Consider the following 22,376-nt stretch of genomic DNA (forward strand, 5'->3'; position numbering starts at 1 on the left):
TTTGCTAAATATTTGGGTATGTTTTGCCATCCCAGAAAGTGCTGGGCAGCTGCACTCAGCGGCTGTTGATCTAGGACAACCCCAGTCCCAGCTGCATTGCCAGACAGTGGGAAATCCCAGGCAGTGTCCTGCACCAGGTGGCAATGTTCCTACTGCTTTTTTCCCCAGAGTAAACCTGTGGCAGCCACCTTTCCCCACAAGCTTGAGGTTTTTCCATGCACACAAACCTCCAGCACTTTACACAGCTAGAAACCATGCACCAATTCCTGGTCCTGTCTTCCAGCCTTCCCATGTTCTCACTCTATTTGCTATAGTAGAAACAAGCCTGGGAGAGAGACAAACGCTCTGTAACTAGGCAGTTCTCTAGAAGGACAACATTTTATGAACAAGCATAGGATGGACAGCTTTTTTTTTGCAGGCTGTGAAATGTACTGTGGGCTTGAAAGGGATACTTTGGATTGTTGGAGGGTAAGGATGAGATGGACACTAAATGTCAGGGCAGATGAATGTGATTCTCCTCTTCCCTGGTGCTCTTGCAAGGAAATAGGAGAAAGGAAGCTTTTTTTTTTTCCCCCAGACTGGAATGGCAAGATGTGACCTGCTTGCAGGGGCAGCCAGAGAGCTTCATGAATCTATTGGACCTTCATCAAAGTCACAGGGTTCTCCCACACCTCCAGCTGCAAGAATTGCACCTTTGTTTAAAAAAAAAATACAAAATAGGAAACAAACCCTGCTACCACCTAACCCTGCCCTTGCAGGGAATTGACTGGTTCTCCAATCAAAAGTGTTCTTTCATACTAGGCAACCCCATCCCTGCAGCCAGACAGCCATGTACTCATACTTATCCCCTGGCAGACCCACAGCAGTGACACTCAGAGTTGATGGCTAGTGCTGTGTCCTTCATTGCTGAATTTTGGGTCTTGCCTGAATAAAAGCAGCCCAGTGTTTGGTGTAAAAGAGCTTCTGGAGCCTCTACCTGCTCTAATGATGTTTCATCATCTTCTATGGAGATCACAATAGCTTGAGGTGCCATCACCCCGTGCTGCCAATGGTTTCTGGTCAGGGTAAAATAAAGGAGCAGCCTTGCTGGGATGCTGGGGAAATTTTGCCTTAATGCCTTTCAGCGAAGGAGGATAAATAATGACAAAGAGGATGATGGACACGGTGCCATGTTTGAGAGGAACAGACAGGAAGGTGCCTGGTTGCTGCAGCAACAAGGCTGGGCTTTCAGAAAGATGGGATTTTCTTTCTCTTTTCACCTGCCAATCTTCCCCCCACGTCAGCACTCTGCCGCTGCGGGAGATGAGCGGTGACATTTACACTCCCACTAACAAGCTGGTTTGGTGATGGGCAGCTCTGCGGGAGAGCATCTGGTGTCACAGAGCCCAAGCAGGGAGGAGGGGAGGGTCCTCTCAAGCAGTTCGTATATTGTAATTTGGGACTTTTTATAATTATAAGCATTATTAAGTTAGGAGCGTGCACAAAAACAGCAGGCAAAGGCTCAGTGGGGCACGCAGCATTTCCTACTGTTCCTGTGGGTCTGGTCCTGCAGCTGATGGCAGCAAGGAGATGGCGCTCCTCCATCTGGGAGAATGTCTCTGCATGTCCTGCTGCAAGAGAGAAGGAAATAAAAAGGCAAAGAAAAAGGAGAGAATGAGCAAGAAGTCAAGTGACACCACAGGAGCAAATTCACTTCTCAGCCTAACTCTTGATAGCGTGCTGTGTCATCAGCCATGCCCCCATGGTTCTATGTTCCTTGGTGCCCCACGCAAGCTGCCAAGTCTTTGGCTGCTTGGGAGAAACCTTGTTATGGTGGCAGAGGTGAGACCCAGGCTGCTCTCTCCTTCCCAGCAGGTTTGCACAGCACTGTGCCTCACCGCTCTCCTTTGCCTTCTGGATAAGGCAACTTTCAGTTCACCCACATTGTCCTAATAATAATAGTAGTAATAACAGTAGTAATATTAGTGATGATGGTAATAATAATAATAATGATGTTACTGCAAAGTAAATGCAAGAAAAATACAACGGCTCTGAAATTAATTGCATGAAATAGTGGTGCAGAAAACTTCTCTGCAGCATCTCCTCTCTCTTACCAGTCAGTTTGCTGCTGGCATCAAGGGGAAAGTGGAAATAAAGAACCAGCAGCCTTTTCTGGCTGCCAGATTGCTCTGCTGTTGTAGCTGGCTGAGGAGAGGACCATGACCCCCAAACTGGAGGTCGAAATACAAGAATATTGTGGCAAATAAAACTTGAAATTTATGTATTCCCATGCCAGACAGAGTCAAGGAAGCTGGGTTTCCTCGGGTTCTGAGGCTGCAAGTCAAAAATCCATGTAGAGTCTCTGATGCCTATTATGGATTGTAAGGACGCATTTGTTTGAGTGAGAGCATCAATAGTTTTTTTCTTCTCTCCAGTGTCATTCTTTTTCACAAAGCTTGGAGTTTCCTGATATCTTGGAGATCTTCACCCTTTTGTCAAATCACGGGGAAAGTGTGGGCTGAAAATTGTTAGTAAGACACAGACAAATAGGCTGCTCCACCTCCTTCCCTGTCCCCATCCTTCTCTCTGAGCACAGAGCATGTGGTAATCAACCACTTTTCATTAAGGAGCCAGGCTAAAAGATTAGGATGTCAAGGAGGGCAGCCCACCTCTAGTGTCTTTGTCCCTCCCTGAAGCTGATGCAGCCCCTTCAGCCTGAATTTGACAAGGCAAAGTTCCCGATGTGTTGCAACCCAGTTTTCAGAGTGATTGTTCTGCTTTTTTAAATCTTCACTAAAAAACTCCCTACATGTTTCAGCTGCTCAATAATAATCAGTAATCTGCAGAGAAGGGATGACTGAACAAACGTACAGTCAAGCCTGGGGGAAAGAAGTGCATGAAGGCAGATTATAAAAGGCCAGACAAATAATCCTTCAAATATGGAAACTGTGGAAACTAAGAAGATATTTGCAGAAGTGCCTCATTACTGAAAGCCCACAGGAAGCATTGGCAAGATTACATATGAAGACCATGCAAGGGAGAAACCAAACCTGTCCAGCAGTGGTGACCATCACTGCAGTGGTACAACGCACACGGTGACAGCAGTGAATCTCCTGGCAGAAATGTTAATCAGTGAAGCATGGAAAACAAAATCACTTGTGGAGTTTTTTTCCAGTGACTGAAAGTCTGCAGGGGTGATCCCTAACCAAACCTCAGCATCTTTCAGCAGAGGGTTCAGGATGGAAAGTTGCTCCACGTGGCACTGGAGCCTGTGGCGAGAGCTCCAGCTGAACAGAAGCTTGACAGATTGCATGGGCAGTGGGGCCAGATGAAGGAACATATAAAAAACATTTTTTTGTATCCTTGACAAGAACCTTCTTTTCTTCCTACTTAAATTTAAATAATAATAATAATAAAATAAGTTAAATTCTCTTCTGTAACAGGAGGGGCTTTTTAATTTTGAAAACTGAAATGTTTTCATGCTTTGTACACTATAAATTTTGCCATCAAACTCTAATAACTGGAAAAGACGGAATCTGTTTGCAAAACGCACTTGCCTGAAAGACAATACCAGGGCCAGGCAGGCTGATTTTGAAACAAAACCTTCCATGCTTTTGAGGCTGTTCGATTTTGCACCCTTTTGATATCACTCCCTGAATCCTGAAAATTGTGGGGTGCTTACCTAAAAACCAGCCAAGCAAAGCAAGTGACTCTGATGTCCTACAAGGGCAAGGAACAAGCTGTGCCTCCTACCAGTCCACATGTCTATCAAGTAGCAGGGAACACCAAGAACCATGCAGAGGCTTTATTCCCAACTGCAGACACTTCTATAGGCACAAATATTATTGTCTAACTGTGTGGCTGCATTTCAAATGATCCATATGCAATTTTCCTCCCACATCCAAGGAGCAGAGCTGTCAATGCTGGTTGCTCGAGCAGATTTGCACTGACCTGTTTGGTTTGCCCTGGGGAATCTGTACTGGCAAAGAGTTATCAAGTCAATGTTGCAGAGCAGCAACAAGCACAGAGCAGGAGACCTCTGTCTGATTGCACTATAGGGAAAGCACATCCTAGAAACAGGAGCCTTGTACACAGAGCTGAGCAAAGCTTTTGGATCCTTCTGCAGCCCAGATTATCCTAACACCCCAACTCCACCTGGTCAGCACTGGGGAGAAGGGTTTGAGACCTGCACTGAGTGACATCACAGTTAGATGTGGGGATTCTGTTTCCCTAGCAGTGAAATGAGTCTTTCTGAGACTCACTTCTTCCCCAAAGAGCCATGACGATTCATTAGGCAATTGTAAAATCAGAATGTAGCTGCTGACTGTGAATAGTGGTCCATTAATAGCCCTATTTATTGCCAACCAAATAATTAGCTTAGACATGCATCAACAGATCCTGATTGCTTATGAAATAACTGCCTTCTTACAAAGAAATCAAATGAGTTTCTGAGGACAGCTCAGGTGTCACCTCAACCTCCGTATTGAAAAGGAAAGAAAAAAAAAGGAAAAAAACAGCCATTTTGATGTGTTGCTCAGCAACAGAATTGCAGGGGAAACAATCTAGGAACGAAGGAATGAGCATTTCCAAGAGAACAGGTTATTCCAGATGAGGCATCAGGGACAAGTAAATGTCACAGAGGCATAGAATTTTTTTTCCTCTCTCCTTTAATCAATAATTTAAACAAGGCATTTTGGGTAAATTAAGCACTTAAGTTAGGTGATTGAAAAGCAGAGATCCCAAACCTTTACAGAGAGTCACGTCGATGAAAAATTGTTTATTTGTTTGTGTGAGGGAAACATTAGCTTTACTAGACATTGAATTAAAAATTGAAAATGCTTTTAGAAATGTCACATGTTCATTTAAAGAGGAAGATGATGTAATGTCAATGTTGCTGTATTGTGCAGCATCCCTCTTGGAGCAATCTCATATTAATTTTGTTGTTCTCCTTCCCATGTGCCCTTCCCTCCCTCCCTTCTCCTTTCTCTTCTAGGACAAGACGAGTGCTCTGAGTCTCAGCAATGTGGCAGGGGTTTTCTATATCCTCATCGGTGGGCTCGGACTAGCCATGCTGGTTGCCTTAATCGAGTTTTGTTACAAGTCCAGAAGTGAATCAAAGCGGATGAAGGTGGCAACCCATTCCCCGGCCTTTTACACCTTCTCTCTGAACCTACCCCAGCTCCAGAGCTGCCTTCGGAGACAGATGCAGCCCAGACCATGGGTGGAAAGCCAAGACATATAGGGATAACAAAGTGACTGTGTCACTTGCCTTGCTAGAAAGGAATAAGAGCATCAAAGGAAGCTAAAAGAGGGCCAAGTGGACCATAGTGGGGAGCTGATTCAAGATCAGACATGGCATAATGCTGGTTCAAAATCCAGATATAGAGCAGAATCGTAGCACAAACAGAAACAAGATCGTGTTGCCATTCCTCAAAATTAATTAAAACAGACTATGGTGATGCGTGTGCAGCATGGATTAAGTGTGCTGGGGGTTGTGTGATACAGCTGTTACTGCAATATGAAAAAAAATCCCCAAACCCAAGCAGTTAACAGCAAGATAAAACTGGGGCAGTGTGGTAATGAATCAGATCCTGTGGTTCTCTTTGCTGGCACCCTGCTGGCACCATTTGCAGGCTGGCAACAGTGATACATGCTCAGAGCATTGTTACCCTGGCACGGATAATGTGGGTCTCCAAGTTCAGAATTATGGGTCCTTTTAGAGAGAAATTGGCCTCTAATGTCACCTGTAATTTTTTTTTTCTCTACCCTGTCATGGTCTTGCAGAAGTGTACTTGCTATGACCCAGGAGATTTGTTTCAGTCCTTATTTCTCGTGCATCAGAATTTCAGAGTGCCATGTCAAGAGTGGATTAGATTTGAGAGTCTTGGGGTTACGTATTTATTGCAGCACTGTGGAACAAGCACATCTTGCCTCAGATGATCAGCAAAGGCAATCCCTTATAGAGATACCATTGTATATAAGGGTGCAGTGGGATCTGAGCTGTAAGACTCACACATTCCTTTTCTTCCTCGTCTTGACCTCTCCCATGTCCATGGAAGTTGGTATGAGTGCAGGAAGTACGCAATGAGTTTGACAGAATTTAGAGACATTTTCACTTCCCTGAGCACAGAAACAAAAAGCAAAGGAGCAATCATTTCTTTGGGTTTTGTACCACCATTTCACAGTATGCTTAATGTTTTGTCAGCAATAATTACATTTCTAATTCACTTGAAAATGTGCAACAGCTCTTTTCCCATTGAAGTTCAGAAAATTCTAGAGGCAGTGAGAGGTACATTGAGCACAGGGACAAGATAATGTGAGCAATTAATGTCCCTGAATATATAACAATTGAATTCTATTTGCTGTCTATTCAGTAAAGCTGAATATGTCAGAAATACACTGTAGAAAAAAAAACCAGAATGCAATAGCTCCATACTTTTAGTCTTGAGGTGATTTTGCCCTGCTGTTGGCTTTCCTGTGTTACTTGAAATGACCCACTAATTCACACTAGTGCTAGCATGCGGTGCTCATGCCATGTTAAAACCAGCCACTATGGGAAGGAACCGTTTCTCTCGATGTTAACATCTGTCCCTTCGGCTGGTTCCCACCATCAGAGGCTGCCCCACAAAGCTATTGAGCAGAGCCAACCAAGCGCCCATAAGGACAGGCCAGATCCCCATCTAAATGCAGCCTCTGTTCAACAAGTCCCTGCAGATCTTGCCATCACAGGAGGCTGCTCCGTGTCTGGCTGATTCCAAATTTATCTGGTCTGGGTAATTCTTCACCTGGATATCCCAGTCCAGAAAATATGATGTTGCCATTAAAGACAGCTTAAACACAAAGAAACCAAACTGCCTTAATCTTTTGGTATAATTGTTCGGAACAGGTGGTTCCCTTAGATCTCTGAAAGCAAATGTTTTGGATGGTATCTGGAACAGGAAGATGAGATTTGGTTTCCTGAATTAGGTTTGCATTTCCTGGTTACCTCAGTCATCGCTCTAGACGAAAACATAGGCACATGCTCAACTTCTCACATAAGGAAACTTAAACATATGCTTGCAGTGAGTCAGAGTCCACCACACATAACAGTGCTGGAGTAGTAATAGCATATCTATGGGGGAAGTGCGTATAATGCCTCTGCTCAGATCCAGGATGACTGTTCTGGTGTTGTAGAGTTGGAATAGTTTTTGCATATGGCACATATCCTTTATACCCTGAAATACTGCTGAAACATTTGATTTTGAATATAGAAGAGGTGCAAATTAACAGAGCAGATGCAGTCGGGACATGCAGAAAGCAAGAGTCTGAATGGAGACAAGGAGAGAGAGAGAACAGTGGCAGAAACACAACATTCATTTATATTGTAATTTCTCCAACATTGCTAAGGACAGGGGGAGACCCCCCCGTCCTTCCTAAAAAGGGTTTTTGTTTAATCCCACAGCAATCAATCAACGAAGCCATACGGACATCAACCCTTCCCAGGCCAGCTGCAGCAGGAGGCAGTGGAGAAAACGGACGTGTGGTCAGCCACGATTTCGCCAAATCCATGCAGACGATCCCGTGCATGAGCCACAGCACCGGCATGTCCCTGGGAGCTACAGGATTATAATTGGCCTTTTGACCCATTGCCTGGGTGAGAGCAGGGGCAGCCCAACTCCACCCCCTCCAGAGCCAAAAACAAACCCAACACCAACAAGACAAACGATGATGACAGAAGGGACAATTGGTTGGATGTTCTCAAGGAAATCAAATCTATTTCCCTTTTTATTTGCAAACAGATCCACTGGCAGGAGAACAGAAATAGGTCTGTACTGCAATAAGGAGAGTGTAATAGGATTTAACAGACTCGTGAACCATCCCTGATCAAAGAACCACTGGAACACTAATGAGGACTATGCCATTTTGTTTTAAATTGGTTGTTGATAAGTCTTAGTGTGTGCAATATATATATTTTTTCTTACTAATTCCTGTGGTGTCAGGGTAACATCAACCCTTTCCCTTTTCCCTGCTCAGTCCTTCAATCTGGTTTAGTTTGGGATGCAAACAATAATGTCTGAGCTACTAACAGTAAAAAAGAAAATCTGTTAAATGGCAAGCTGAACTCCCTCAAGGCGTCAGCATTGACCCCTTTTGTCCATCGTGATTCTGCCTTCCGTTGTTCTGTTGTGAACTCGGGCTGTGGAGTTACTGCAGTGATGCAGACAGAGCTGCAATTAGCTCTCCCTGCAACAGAAGATCTCAATGCAAGAAAGAACCTAAACAAAACACGAGGCTGTTTTACAGGGGCAAAGTCATGAGTGAGTTTGGAAACCAGGTGACCTGAGGACAAAGTGATAATTCTGCAACAGATGACGAGTGGAAGTTCAAGAGAAGAATCATGTTCCTGGAGTGGAGAGTGTCATGTGTGGCAGACTGGAGCGGATGGTTGGTCCAAGATCATGGTCAGCTGCTGTTTATGGAAGAGAGAAAGTAGATGCCGCATTCCCCTTACATGTGACTCTCCTGCCTAGGTTACTGGAGGCTAATAAGGAATTGTGAACCATTTCTTCATTGCTTAGCTTCTGTGTGTGCTCCCTATTTGGTGGTCGCATAAGGGAACCACCTTGAGCAGGGAACAGACCATCTCAAGACATCCAGTTCTAGATGGCTGCCTATTAACCAGTAAAACATGCTAGAAGTCATGGGGCTGCAATGGGAATATCCCTGCCTTTTTGCTCTGAAATCCTTTTATGGCCATTTTTCTAATTAAGAGGGACATTTTGTAGATAGTTGGCCGGAATGGCTTCCTGGAAGAAACTGCTGAAGCAAACCAAGGAGGAGACCCTACAAGAGCTTTGTTCAAGCGTCCATGACATTTGATGGCATCCGGGCTGGTCAAACAGAGCCTTCCCATTAAGTTGTGGCCTGTCTAGGTACAAAGCCAAAAGTAGCAGATTCCCACTCGTGTATCCTTAGGGAGGGGGAAGCATCCACAAGCCAGGAGAGCAGGTTGCTGACTGTAAACTTCGTATTGCAGAAACTGTGAGTCCAGCCACAGATGTGGAGATCAAAGGGACAAAGATGTTTTTCCAGAATCGCACAAAAGGATCATTCTGCGAATCACTGGCATGGACAGACAAATGCTGCCCACCTTGGTGGGCCTGAGACACCTCCCCAGAAGTGAAGGATTCCCAGGGGAGCATCTGGAGAGAGAGAAGGTCTCCGGGGCAGGGACTACTTAGCCTTGTCCCATCTCACAGGTCCATCACTGATGGCAAATAAAATACAAAGCTTCTCACAGGACCCAGCAAATATCTGTCCAAGGACTGAGCTGCTACTGGAATCTTATGAGCTGCTTTTTCTCATTTTTTTCCTTTTTTTTTCCTTTTTTTTTTTTTCTGCAACACAGCAAGAGAGGAGCAGGAAAAGAAGGGAGACAAGTGAAGAGGAAATGATGCAGGCAAATGACTGACACGGATCTATGAGGAGCATCTCTCTGTGCAGCTGTCCTAAGTATAGCTGGAAGCCACCCAAAAAACAGTTTCTGTTAACGTACGGATATGCAGAGCAATACATTTACCACCTTTAACACCAGCCTGGTCTGTGGTATCTGTCCATTTACACAATTGTCGTGCAGCACTTTGGAGACCAGCAAGTCAGAGTCAAGGTCCTCTCAGGCACAGCATGTCTTGTGCCAACATCTTTTCCTCTCTCCACCGCTGGAAACCCTTGTGATCTTCACCTCTCATCACTGAACATGAACTCTGTTTTCAACCACTCCAAACACCTCTCCAGGTCACTTTGTGTTGGCTCTCATTATTTTTTAATCCGCTTTTGTTAATTTTAACTTCGGTTCTGTGGAAGTGCTAGCATAGTGCAGGCATCCCACAAGCAGCCTGTTTCCATGCCCAGAGCCCTCGGAAGCATCTCCTGACCCAGCTCTTGCTGTATCCTGGACCTTTCCACTGCGGTGTGAGCAGGCTGATGAGACCCATAGGTGCCCTGTCATCCTCCCAAGACAGGACCACACGGCAGCAGGTCACGGGGAGCCCGAGTGAGCAGTTTGACAGTCTCGTGAGAAGCAGCACATCTGCGCTAGGACTGGCCGCCTGTGACGCAAAGATGTGAGATGCAGTTTTCAAAGGCTTTTGATCAGTGGAGGTGTTAAAAATATATATGAATAGGACAAAAGCGTGGAAAATGTTAACTTGTAATATGTATTTTTACTACACTTTTCTTAAAAATAGAGTAATGGTAAAACTCTTAAAGACATTGACATTTTTTCTCAACAGGAATCCATATTTAACAGTTTTGGCTTTCATTAAATTTTGCTCTTTGGTACCTGGATCTTTTATTTAACAGCTTTATTTGTTTTAACTCTCTTTTGGTTTTTCTTTCTTTTTTTTTCCTTTTGGCAGTACTGCAAAGGATTTTGCTTTATCAAATGCAATAGTGTTTTCTTTTCACATTATCTTTTTTTCCAAGCAACATTCTTATTGGTAATTATTATTTACATAAAAATGAAACTGTCACTTGGAATTTTAGCACCAAGGATCCATGATCCATTTTTCATACCTGTCCATGCCGTTTTGTGCCAGTGCTGGATGTGTGGAAATGAAAATTATGTTACCCCGCAGGCAATATTACCCAACCTGAATCAAACAAGATTTCCTTGATTATTGCTGTGTCTGACTTGTCAACAGCAGCCAAATAAAATGCTTCAGGTTGAAATTGGGAATCTATCTAATATTTACCCAAGAGACAGGAAACTCAGCATTCATTGGGTTCAAAGTTAATGATTATGCTTCATTTGGAGTTTTGTGGGGTTATTTTTGAGGAGAACTATTAGATGATTTTAGCTTGTGTTTCAGAAAGAGGAGACACATTCAGCTCAGACATAATTCAGAACCAGCACTGGTCCAAAAAACTTCACCAAGATCAGCTTTTCTAAGAGCTCCCATGCTGTTTCTGAGGCTTGGACACTTAAATGTTTCTCATTCAGTTTTCACACAACTGACCTCCTAAATTCTTTATCCAAAAGTTTGTTGAAGTGGAAGCGTTCAAGGCCAGGTTGGATGGGGCCTTGGGCAGCCTGATCTATGGGAAGTGTCCCTGCCCATGGCAGGGGGTTGGAATTAGATGATGTTTAAGGTCCCTTCCAATTCAAACCATTCTATGATTCTGTTCTATGATTCCCCATCCATCATTCCTATTTATCAGCTGGGGAAGCTGAGACAAAAAAGTGCCTTGGACCAGGCATCCCAGGGCTGTGGTTATAGATTCAAAGTCTCCAACATTCACAAGGAGGTTTTTTTACCCTCTGGTAATTTTTACAGAGTCAGCAAGGGGCAGAATTAATATGTTTTGAAAGGGACTGTGAACTCTCAGGCTTCAAAGCATAAGATGGGTCCTGAGGGGGAGGTTTCCCATGGGCAGGCTATGCTGGATCAGCCCATTTTGGTCTTCCACAATTGCTTAGGCATCCAGTACTTTACTGTGGGCTTGGATCCTGTCTCAAAACACTTTTGTTGCTCAGTGGTTAACCCTCTATTCCCAGTGAAGCTGCAGAAATGCGCAAGAAATGTTCCTTTCTATCTTGGCATAAATAGGACAAAATTCCCTCCTAGTGGCAAAAGCCACTCCTTGTAAGAAAGTCCCAGCAAGGATCCAAAACCCACTTCAGCAGCTGTTGAAGCAAAAGAACACCACACCTTGATGTGCAGCAGGTGAGGAACAGATGCGTCACCTAGTCCATCCTTTTGCTGTAGGATGCTTACGTTGGCATCAGGACATCCCAGCTTGGGATGCTCCAAAAAGAGTTTACTAGACTCGTTTGTCCATGTGCTAACCTGCTATCAAATGCAAGAACTTACTCATCTAAGCTCAGTGAAAGGATGGGGCAGGTGCACAATAAAGTTTGCTGTAACCGAGTGGATACCAATAACCTGTTCAACTCCAGCAACTCAGCCACATATCTCCATCAAAAGTTTTAGGAGACATGGAGAACTTTTTACTGTGAACACAGGCTCATGCTTAGTTCTCAATCACATGGTCAGTCAGCCAGGTCTCACACATAGCTCTGGAGGCACAAGTCAGAGCTTAGATTACCCATCACCATGCTATGTGGTACCCTTTGGAGAATGCTGATTCTTTTCACTGTCACAGCATGAGAAATAACAGCACAGACTGGATCTTAGCTAATGAGCAAAGCATCACCTTGGAGACTGAAGAAGATTGGTTCAGGCCCTTCCCATCAGTAAAGGTACTAGATTAACCCCAAACAGCTTTTAGAGATCTGTGTGGCCTGTTCTCTGTTGGCTTGTGTAGTTGCTGACCTCTCTTAAACACAGATTCCCCAGTTGCCTCCGTATTACCTATGGGCACAAACCAATTTCTTGGCCACCAGTGCTGGTTTGGTGTCTTGGCAGCCAACTGCTGGCTAAAACCCCTGTGCTTGGATCTCTGCTACCCAGTTAATTAATTAAATAACATAAATACAGGGAGGTCACTCTGTCGTGCACAGCTGCTTATCAGTCTGCAGAAGGGCAGGGCTTTTGGGGCAAAATCCACATGCAAACCCCAGCTCAATATATGCCAGACCATGCCAGACAGAACTGCTTAGGCTCGATGTTGCTCCAGCTTCATTGCAGAGATGGCACCCTTCACAGCTTCCTTCTTACACAGATCTGCTCTGTTCTTTTCCATGCATTTGGTCCTGATGGTTTTAATGCTTAAGAGGAATGAATTTAGGGTGCAAGGAACTGGAAAGTGTTCTAGGCATGGAGGAGTAGCTCAGGATGAATCTCTCCATCACAATCCCGACCATTCTTACTCTGGGATTCTCCTCTCAGCCCTGATGGCAGCATCATCTCCTATTTCTCTCCTGTCCATCTCTCCTTCATCTGTACATCAGTCTCACCCTCAGCACTGCCAGCTACTCCTCTCCAGGACCTGGAATAGGCTCTGGGTTATGAACATTGTGGTTGCCTTATTGCATATAAGGCTGTATCACTAAATAGCTTTAGAAAGCAAATGAACCCACTGGGTCAGGGGCAGAGATGTGAATCCAGCTTCTCACTGGGAGAACCCATCACCCATCACACTGTACTTAGGCAGCAAGGAGCCTTTCTGCAAATGGGGTGTTAGAGCCAGAATCTTGCAAAATGCTGTTATCTGGCTGTTCTCAGAGCACTTGGACTGATCTCCTTTTTGCTGGTGCATACATTGCAAGGAGGCATCAACATCTGTCTGCCAGGAGGTACCCCTGGCTGGAGATGAGAGGTAGGGCGCTGGACATCACCTCCACCAAACTGGTACCCAAGTGAACTCATCTGCTGAATGTGCACAAGTGGCGAGCTGTCTCTAGAGCAGTGAAACAAAGTAATCTTCACCTCTAGAAGGGATTCCCTAATCATGCACATCCCTTTCTTATTCATACACGCACATGCATACACAGATTTAAGAGATTACTTTGATGGCCCAAATTAGCTGTCAAGGTGCCTTTTCGTTCTTAAGTATCAATATAGTATAACGTAACAGCCACAAAGTATGTTCATTACTCTGCAGGGCTGGTTTAACATGCTTTCTGGATCCCTTTTGCAGTAATTCCTCCTCTGTTCGAGCTGGCATCAAAATTAATGGCATGTTGTGTTCTGTAAGTCCTGACTTTTTAGAGGAAAGGTACATAGTGTTGTTCATATCAGTATCACAGTGTAATAAATCAATGCTTTCACACTGGAAGGATTTCAGACGATTTCACCATTTGCTCTCAGGAACTCAAAAGACAATCTCACTGCCAGGCCACACGCCAATTAAAAAGAAGATTAAAAAAAAAGAAACAGAAAAAACAAACAAAAAAAAACCCAGAAAAAGGAGGGGGAAACAAAACCATTTCATTGCAGTATTGTTATCTGCTTTGTGCAGGGTGCTGTGGCCAGGACAGCAATGCTAAAGTTTCATCAAGCCCCAATACACAAGGTGATGCACAGCTTGAGGGAGCATCTTCCATGTCCTACAGTATGGACAAAGCCAACAGAGGCTGGGAGGGGGGACACAGACTGGTTTCACTTGACCAAATAGGAGCAGAGACAACCCTAGAACAAACTGCTCCAAACTTTCAGAAAGGTAGAAGGAAGGTGGAAGAAGAGTGAAGACTGAGCATGCCAGGACAGAGCACTCGGCACCCCCTGAAAAGTGCTCACAGAGTTATCGTTCCAGCTTCTTTGGTATCTGCTGCAAAGAGTGCAGTTCACTTACTTAACGACATCTTTACCAAGTAAAACTTAAATTCTCTTGTTCCCAGGAGCATATGTGCAAGACGGGAAGAAGCTGAATTTGAAAGGGGAGCCGTTTTGTTGCCTTAGATTAGCTCAAACTGTGTGACAAGCTTTACTCACTTCAAAACCAATGTTGTTAACCTTGAAATCTGCATTATTAATATTTCAACGTGAGTCCCATCAGGAGCTGCTGAAAGAGCTCTCCTGGACTTATGACAGCTCGTCCTGTTTGATTCTAATCATATATGAATGCATGAGTTAAGAAGACATCATTAAAAGTACATTAAGTTTAATTATGCTAGCAGCCACAGACAGTGGGAGCATCAGCTTAATGCAGAATGTATAATTAGATCAGGCCTAATCCATTAGATTCATATTTGTTAAAGAAAATGCTCCTTGTCTATAAGTGTCACTATGGAGTCATCCATAGGGTTTGGAGGAACAGCACCGTTTTCTAGGGGCTACTTCCCTCCTGCAGCCTCTCCCCCCCTCCCCGCCTACCACCCCTCTGCAAGCTGCTGAGCCCTCACTCAATTCCTTGCGCATCCGGGTTAACAAAAGCACACAAAAAGCCACAGCACGAAGATCCCCCACCCTGGCAGCTGAGCCCCAGGGAGGTGCTGTGGTGGTTTACATCATCATGGACCGAGACGTCCTTTGCAAGGAACTGGCACAGACAAAGCAATCTGTAGATGCAGGAGTGCACATAGTTCTAGGTGGATGGATGGCCTCACAACCTAGTTAGACCACTGCAGCCATGCTCGGAGATGGAATCAGGTGGTTCCAGCACGGCTCATGTGCTTTCACGGACTGGAGATGCTGTTGGCTGCAGAATGGATGGAGACAACTTTCTGAACAGAACAACAGAAAAAGAAAGAAGTAAACCAAAATAATGTAAGAAAAAAGCCTTTCAGCTCCTTCTAGGGCTGGTCCAACTCTCTCTACTAACACCAGCAGGGTGGGGGACTGCAACTTTTAGAGAAAGCACTGATCTTTTTAAGTGGACAGCAATTGATATCTTCAAAGTGAACACCATGTGCATGTGTGTTTGCACACGCATGCATCTGTGTGTCATTTAAGAATAAAGCATCACACCCAAAAAAATCAAAGATGATCACAAAGAGCAGCTCTTTGGAGAAAGAAATGTCAGAGCCTTTATATCCTCACTTCCCATTCCCTTTAGTGTGGTAATCCATACGGCAAGATGAAAGGGCAACCCCATGGCTGTTAATTTTAATTTGGAGGTGGGGGGAAACTAAACTATCAGAACTGTATCCATTGAGTGCTGAAAGGGAAATATAAATTAACCCCTCTGTGGCCAGCTTACCCGACACCAAAGAGGCATCCGTGGTGGAGGATGGGTTATAGCTGCAAGCCACGTATTCCCAGGGACTCATAAGTAAATTTTAGGCTCTAACAATACTCTCCAGGACCCCACAAGATATCTAGCAAAATTCAACATGACATTAAATATCTCCATCTGTGCTGCAATATATTTTGACAGGGTCCTGACACAGAAATATGACAATAGTGTGACCAGCTCTTAGGCTTCATGTGTAGAAATGGTTCTGCTCCGATGTAAGAGAAATCTACCTACTCCTTACAGACCATGTGCCATCTTTTTAGTAGATTATCCAAAAAGCATTAGAAAAACCTTAACACTGCCCCAGTGACTCACGGATCCTCTTTTACATTAATGAGCAGAGAAGGGGCTGTGAAGTCCCTTTCTGAAAAGGGGAAACTGAGGCACAGAAAGATTCCCACGGAATTGGGGCTACCCAAGGAGTCTGGGCAGAGGGACAGGTCACTGCCTAGTCTCCTGGCTCCCAGGAGGCTCCTCTCTTCTACAGTCAGCCGGTCACCCCACGAAGCCCATCTCAACTTTTCGGTGGAGCCCAGAACTCAATATTTCTAGAAACACATGGACATGCCCATGCTGCAAATCCTTGTCCTTTTTTGGAAAGACTTTGTGATGCTGTGATTTTGTGCCGGGTCAGAGAGGATGGGAATAGCCTGAGATTAGATGTAATAAGGCAAAGAGAAGCTCCACTTCAGCCTCCTCTTTCTGCTGTGTTTCTTGAAGACACTAAAATGTTAGTTCAGAAAGCTATTTTCAGTCTTAGAAAAGCAAAGCCCAGATTTGTATCTCTGTAGTAAATGCTGTTAGTTCAGCTGTTAGTTCAGCCTGTTAGATCCTAGCCAGAAGTCCACAACAGCAGTGTTACCTCCTTCCATGGGCCACAGAATTGGCTTTCCAGGACAGGGTTTTCATCCCTGGTGTTCCACCTGATACCATGCAGAGGATCATGTGTGCTGTGTGGTGGGGTGAAAAGGCCTGTGTCTGGAGGTTAGTGTAGAAAGGGTTAACACCCACCCCACCCCCAGCTATCAGCTGCAAAACTGGGCTACAATCAATGGAACTAGGCAATTACCAAGAGCTATAAAAGCTGCTGGGAGGGCAGGGAGGGTTTTCTTGGGATGGATGGGCTAGGGCAGGAGTCAAGGCTGGGATCTGGGAAGGCATAAGGCAGGCAATTTGCTGCCCTGGTCTCTTTTGTTCAAACACCACCTTCATCCTCTCTTGGACCTATGGAGGAGATGGGAGAAAAGGCACTCGCTTGTTTTTGCTGCTCCAGGTAAGAGGAGAAACTCTGTCAATGCCTTCCTCCTTCTAGCTGCTGAGCTGGTCTCCAAGCAGGCTTGTAGGAAAGAAAACTTCCTTATCCTGGGCTGGGGGACTAGTGGTTAATCCCTTCAATTGCAAGAACTTCTTCAGCTATTGACAGAGACAGGAGGCTGCTGTGCAGGAATAATGGGAGGTAGATTAAAAAGGCTCAAGAGAGATCCTAAAAACTGCTGAATAATGTGCCTGGGGCTTCATAGGAGAGGGTGGAAACGAGGGGGTGGAGGTGAATGACATTAATAGTAAAGGGAATCAGGGGCACAGCAAAGGAGAATTTCTATGCACTGAGCAGAGGCAAAACTCAAAAATGCATGTCCTCATCTGAGAGAAACCAACTACTTTCTAGGCCAACAAATACTATTTTGTAGCTAGAGTGTGTCAGGTAATGCTGTGTGCCGGGAAGAGCAAATAGCCTGTCTCCAGGCTGTAGAGGAGGAACTAAACTCATGAAAGCAGCCTGCAAATGAGAGAAAAAGCCCTGTGTGTTTTTTTCTAGATCACAACAGACTACCATGATTTGTTTTGTTTGTCTGTTTTTCTCCTGAAGATGCTTGTGTTTCTAAGCAAGGGAGGTGTGGTAGGTTTAAGGTAAACAAGCGTCACAAAAACATTTGATTTTGTGGGGAAGTTCATTAACTAAGATGAAGACTATAAAAGAAGAGCTGTCAAAATGAGACATCTAAAGAGAAGATAATGAGTTGTACTGCAAAGCATAACTGAGTGGAAGGACAGGTACATATAGAGTTTCTCTGAAGGTTTTGTCTTGCAGCCCCTGTTAATTCACAAGAAGAATTGAAGGATGTGGGACAGAAAGACAGGATGAAAGGCAGTGGTTCAATCTCAAAATTGAGGGACTGACTGCAAGACTACCTAGCGCCAGGAAAAGCAGATAAAGTGTATGTTTGCTCGTTGTTCCAAGGATGTTTGCTACCAATTGGACAAATGCTACAGTCATTAAAAAAGGAAAGGAATAAAAATCAAACATATTCAAAGGTCACAGAAAGAGAGTTCCAGCTAGGAGAAATCTTTGGTGCTAACAAAAATGTTATGCACAATACTGTACAACCATCATTGAAAAAACTGATTGGAAACTGGAATAATTGGAAATTCCATGGTGCAAGAAATCCTTTTCAGCCTCATTTTCATTCCTGCCTACCAGCGGTGTGGTGGCCATTGTCACCTAACAGACTCTTATCAATAAAATGTCTTCTCTGTGGTGTCCCAGGGGTTTGTGAGGTTACCGGGCTATAATCTCCCTGACATAGCTAGCCCCAAATTGTCTCTCCAAAAAATATTTCAACCAGCCTGAGAAATCTGTCCTAACCTTTATCAGACAGGAAAGGAAGATGGAGAAGGGGCCAAGGACACAGCGAGGTGGTAGAGAGGAGAAAATGAGAAAGAGGATGATGATAATACGGATGCTGATGCATAACGAATATCTTGTAATGAGCTGTGATGGAGCTCATTCCCCAACCAGCCCGTTTACAAGGTGCAACAAGGCTGTGAGCACAGCAACGCACTGAGCACGCCTGGAGGGAGCGGAAAGCCCATGACATTCCGTAGGTGTTACTTTCCTGATTTAATGAGCTTCGGCTGCTTCCTGCGAACGTGCTGGCTCCCTTAGGAGATGCCAGATATGTAACTGGGGCATCACCCCAGCCCCCGTTGTCAGCCTCTCTTGAAGGTGAGAGAAAATTTGTATGAGCACCTGGTTTGCTGGCTTTGAGAGGAGCCCGCCACAGAAATACTAGCGAGCCGACACGTGGGTCTCCTCCCACGCTTGGCAGGAAAGCAGGGAGGGAAGGCTTAAAAGCATCATTTGCACAGGAATAAAAATGCAGTGTCTTCATGCCAGTTGGCTAAGAGGCAATGAGGTGCAGCAGGGAAAATATGATTTTGTTTCATGTGTTTGTCATCTCTCCAGTAGAAACTGCCTTATAATTACCCCTTTTTACCACCACTAGGTGGATGGAGTGTTAGAGTGGTTTGTTTCCTACAGTGCCCTGATATGCAAATTGTGGAGCAGTAGGTTTTCAGCAGTATGTTTCTGAAGAGCTGTGGGGTGCCAGCAGTGACACCAGGAATGACCCTGTGGAGTAAGCTGGTGTCTTCTCGCTGCTCAGATCCAGCTTACCCAGAGTCCAGGTGCCACATAGCCTAAATAAATCCCTCATCATGGTCGTGAAGCCCTAAGCAGTTCTTCATCACTAATGCTGAAGGAGGGGAGATGCTCAAAGTGCAGGTGACTGTGAAAGTATTTGGAGACCTAGGTCAGTGATTGGACAATTTGTGAGGTTCCCCCATTTGACCTACTTTAGGAAAGAAAACTTCCTGGGGTTTTTTTCCTCTAACATTATAAGAATGGGAAGATGTAATCCCAGATCATGAGGGACCTAGCCATGCAGTGGCTCCCTGCAGTCAGTGACTACTGCACAGCAGCAGGGCCAAAAGCATTTGGGTCTTAGAAGCCGTGGAAGACCTTTCTTATGATGGGATATTTCTTTCACTACCTGATTGCTTTGCCTCCACCCCTCTGCTCTTTGCATATTCTAAGAGAAAATGACTCCCTAATGTCCCAGATACCACCATGTGTTTATAAACAGTTGTACTGGTCAGCGCTGCAAAGGGTAGAGGATCCAGATAACCTGTGAACATTGCACTGATCCTGCCCACCCTAAAAAGGAGAGAAGTAAGGAAGATCTCATCATGTTTGACTACTTGTTTTGAAACCAGCCTTAGGTCCCCTTGGTGCTAAACTCCTAGGACACCTCTCATTCTAACTTATAGTTACCACCACGAAAAGTTTTCCCTTGCATGACAAAAGCAGCTGAGAGAGGAACTTTGGAGAAGATAACAGCAACTCAAGTGTCTCCTGCTCGTGCAGTTCAGCGCAGCCCAGCTGCTGCACCACAGACGCTGCCTGCTGCCTTGCGTGGCAAGGGCCAAATGATGGGGATAATTGCTCTCCCAGCAATACACCGACTATGTACATTTAGGTTTCAATTAATTTGCTGGCTCTAAATGAACTGCCTCCTATTGCTTTCAGCAATCAAGTCTTGTTAATTGAAAATAGTGTTTATCTTATCTCTAGGAGAAGACTGGACTTAAGTAGGGCAACAAAATCCAGTGTGAAGGTAGCACCAAGTGAAAGAAAGAGGGGAAAAAAGAAGCTGAGAGAGGATGGCAGCCAGGGCGGCCAAGAAAAGAACTTCAGGCTTTTTGTTGCTGTTGTTGATGGTTTCAATGCTTTCAGGGTGTTCTGATTTGGAAGGAGGGTTCCTTTCACCTGCACTTGTATTGTCCCTCTTCCAGCTGGTTGTGCACTGTCAGTAGGGTTGTGTGTGCCCAGGGGGCACTGGCTCATGCTGCAAGGGCTGATAGTCATGGGGTTTAGCTCTGCTGCAAAGTAAGTCCTTAAGACATGAGATCTAGAACAGGTTTGGGTTTTGTTTTTTCTCTTTCTTGGTCCAATTACTTAAACCTTCTCTGTGAGCTTCCCACCAATTGAAATTTAAGTTTTCTTATACATACAGTCCTCATCCCACTAAAGGGGAAGTCAGAGAAGTTGACTTTAATAAGTTTAAACAAAGCCATGGGCTAGGTTCATTGCTCCTCTGTAGACCTTCTGGGAAAGCATCCTTGGAGAACTCTCCTGGCTGGTCCCTGATGTGATGGGCACAGAGACAGCTGGCAGCTCACTCAGTCTCTCCCTGGCGTTTCCTGCCAGATCTCTAGTTCTCTCCTTGCTGCCTAGTGTCCATTCAAGTTCAGGATTCTGGTTTATCCATAAGATTCAAGCAATATTTGTGCCTGTAGGTCTTTAAGGAAGGTGCTTCTTTTATTCAGTTGGCCTTTGTTGATGCTGAGGTCAAAGAGGACAGAACGTTTTTGCTGACACCAGCCCCAATCCGCATGCTTATAGAAAAGCAAAGCACTGTGCGTGTTCTTTTGTGAAGAGGGTGAAAGTGTACATTTCTTTAGTGGGATCTTTGAGCACTTATGAAAAATAGAGGAGAACACAGCTGCCCTGCAGCCCAGACTCACCCAAAGCTTATGCAAACCAGTCTGACATGATGTTCTGACCACCAGCTCTGCACTGGGGAGAAAGCCCAGGAGAGGAGCCCAGGTAAGGTAGCACAATGCACTCTACCCTCTCTATCTAATCAGAGCCCCTCATATGCCATTTTTGACCCCCATTACCAGTGCTCCCCAGCAAACTCTGCCCTGTAGCAGCAGCTCAGCCAAGGGGGACAAGCCAGCAGGGTCCCTGCTTGCTTGGTGTCTGCTGCTGGGTGGCCTGGGCCCTTTCTATGCCAAAATAAGACCATTTGGGGGAAAGGTTTTGTTCTGGCTTTGCAATTTCAGCAGTTATTTGTCAGTCCACATTAGCAGGCATGAGGGAATGCTCAGAACTGTCTTGCACTGTTGTTGCCCTTGGCTTCACATCCAGAGTGGTCCAAGCACCTCTGGTCTCCTGTCCTCCAGCCCTCCCTTGGCACAAGATTTTCCTTATCAGGGAAAATAATTTTAGAGCCTTTTATCACAGCAACAGGCTCTGCTCTGGCCCCCAGGACTCCAGTTCTTCTGTGACTACAGCAGCATTTAATTTCCAAGGCAATTTAGTTTTAGGCAAAAAGCAATCTCAACACCCCCAGCTGTTGCCTGCTGCCTGCAGCATCCCATGTCAGAGCAGCCACTCTGCTAATCAGCTGCTGGGGGGGAATTATGGCTGGGAGCCCTGGGCAGGAACACAGTCAAGGTGTTTGATGTCTGCCTTATTTATTTATTTACCAGCCACCATCTCTGTGAGACTCCCTTTCTGCAGAGGAGTGATAAGCCACTCTCGGCTCACACTTGCCCACCCCTGCTGATTCCATTTTCTGCCAGGCACCATCCGTTAGCATGCACCAAAAAGCCCCTGCTAACATCCTTGCCAGGCTGCCCTCCCTGCCCTGTCTCCAAAACACCTCCTACGTGCCATGGAAACAGCCGGCTGAGCTGCCAGGCTCAGCAGAGTGTGTGAAGGAGAGGAATGAGGAAGGTCTCCGGAGATGTCCTGGGAATCCATAAGATGGAGATGAAGCTCCAGGATTAAATGCCCACTGCCCTCTTTACATCTGGACTGGGTATGGTGTGTTATGCAAAACAATTTAATTAAGTAATCTTGTTTGCACAGCACTGATTTGCAGCTAAAGGTCAATGTGAAGTGTCTGGAGCTGCATCAGGGTGTCTGAGGGCTGAGCTCCACAGGACTTGTGCTTGGATCTTTCTGATGCATTATGGGGGGACCCAGGGGCACTGGGAGCATCAGTTCTGGCTGTGTCCATCTCCTGCCCTGCCACCTTCTCCTGCTCACTGCTGTTCCCAGTGCCCCTGGTCCCCCCATTGCTCCAGACCACCCTAAAACCTCATCATTCTGCCAGATTTGGGCAATGGTGACACAATGTTCCCATTGCAGC

At 45.2% G+C, this 22,376-nt stretch overlaps 1 protein-coding gene across 2 annotated transcripts in view; it reads left to right on the top strand.

The window, feature by feature from the left end:
* GRIA1 (glutamate ionotropic receptor AMPA type subunit 1) overlaps positions 1-10,129 on the top strand; it is a 122,310-nt gene extending 112,181 nt beyond the window's left edge. For both annotated transcript variants that reach the window (XM_069869205.1, XM_069869206.1), the window contains exons 15-16: positions 4,973-5,107; positions 7,400-10,129. In XM_069869205.1, coding sequence (XP_069725306.1) covers positions 4,973-5,107; positions 7,400-7,588 — 324 coding nt within the window. In that variant the 3' untranslated portion in view covers positions 7,589-10,129. The remainder of the gene's footprint in view (positions 1-4,972; positions 5,108-7,399) is intronic.
* Positions 10,130-22,376: the final 12,247 nt, after the last annotated feature.

The sequence above is a fragment of the Phaenicophaeus curvirostris genome, chromosome 15 (assembly GCF_032191515.1).
Source record: "Phaenicophaeus curvirostris isolate KB17595 chromosome 15, BPBGC_Pcur_1.0, whole genome shotgun sequence".
In the NCBI taxonomy this organism is placed as follows: domain Eukaryota; kingdom Metazoa; phylum Chordata; class Aves; order Cuculiformes; family Cuculidae; genus Phaenicophaeus; species Phaenicophaeus curvirostris.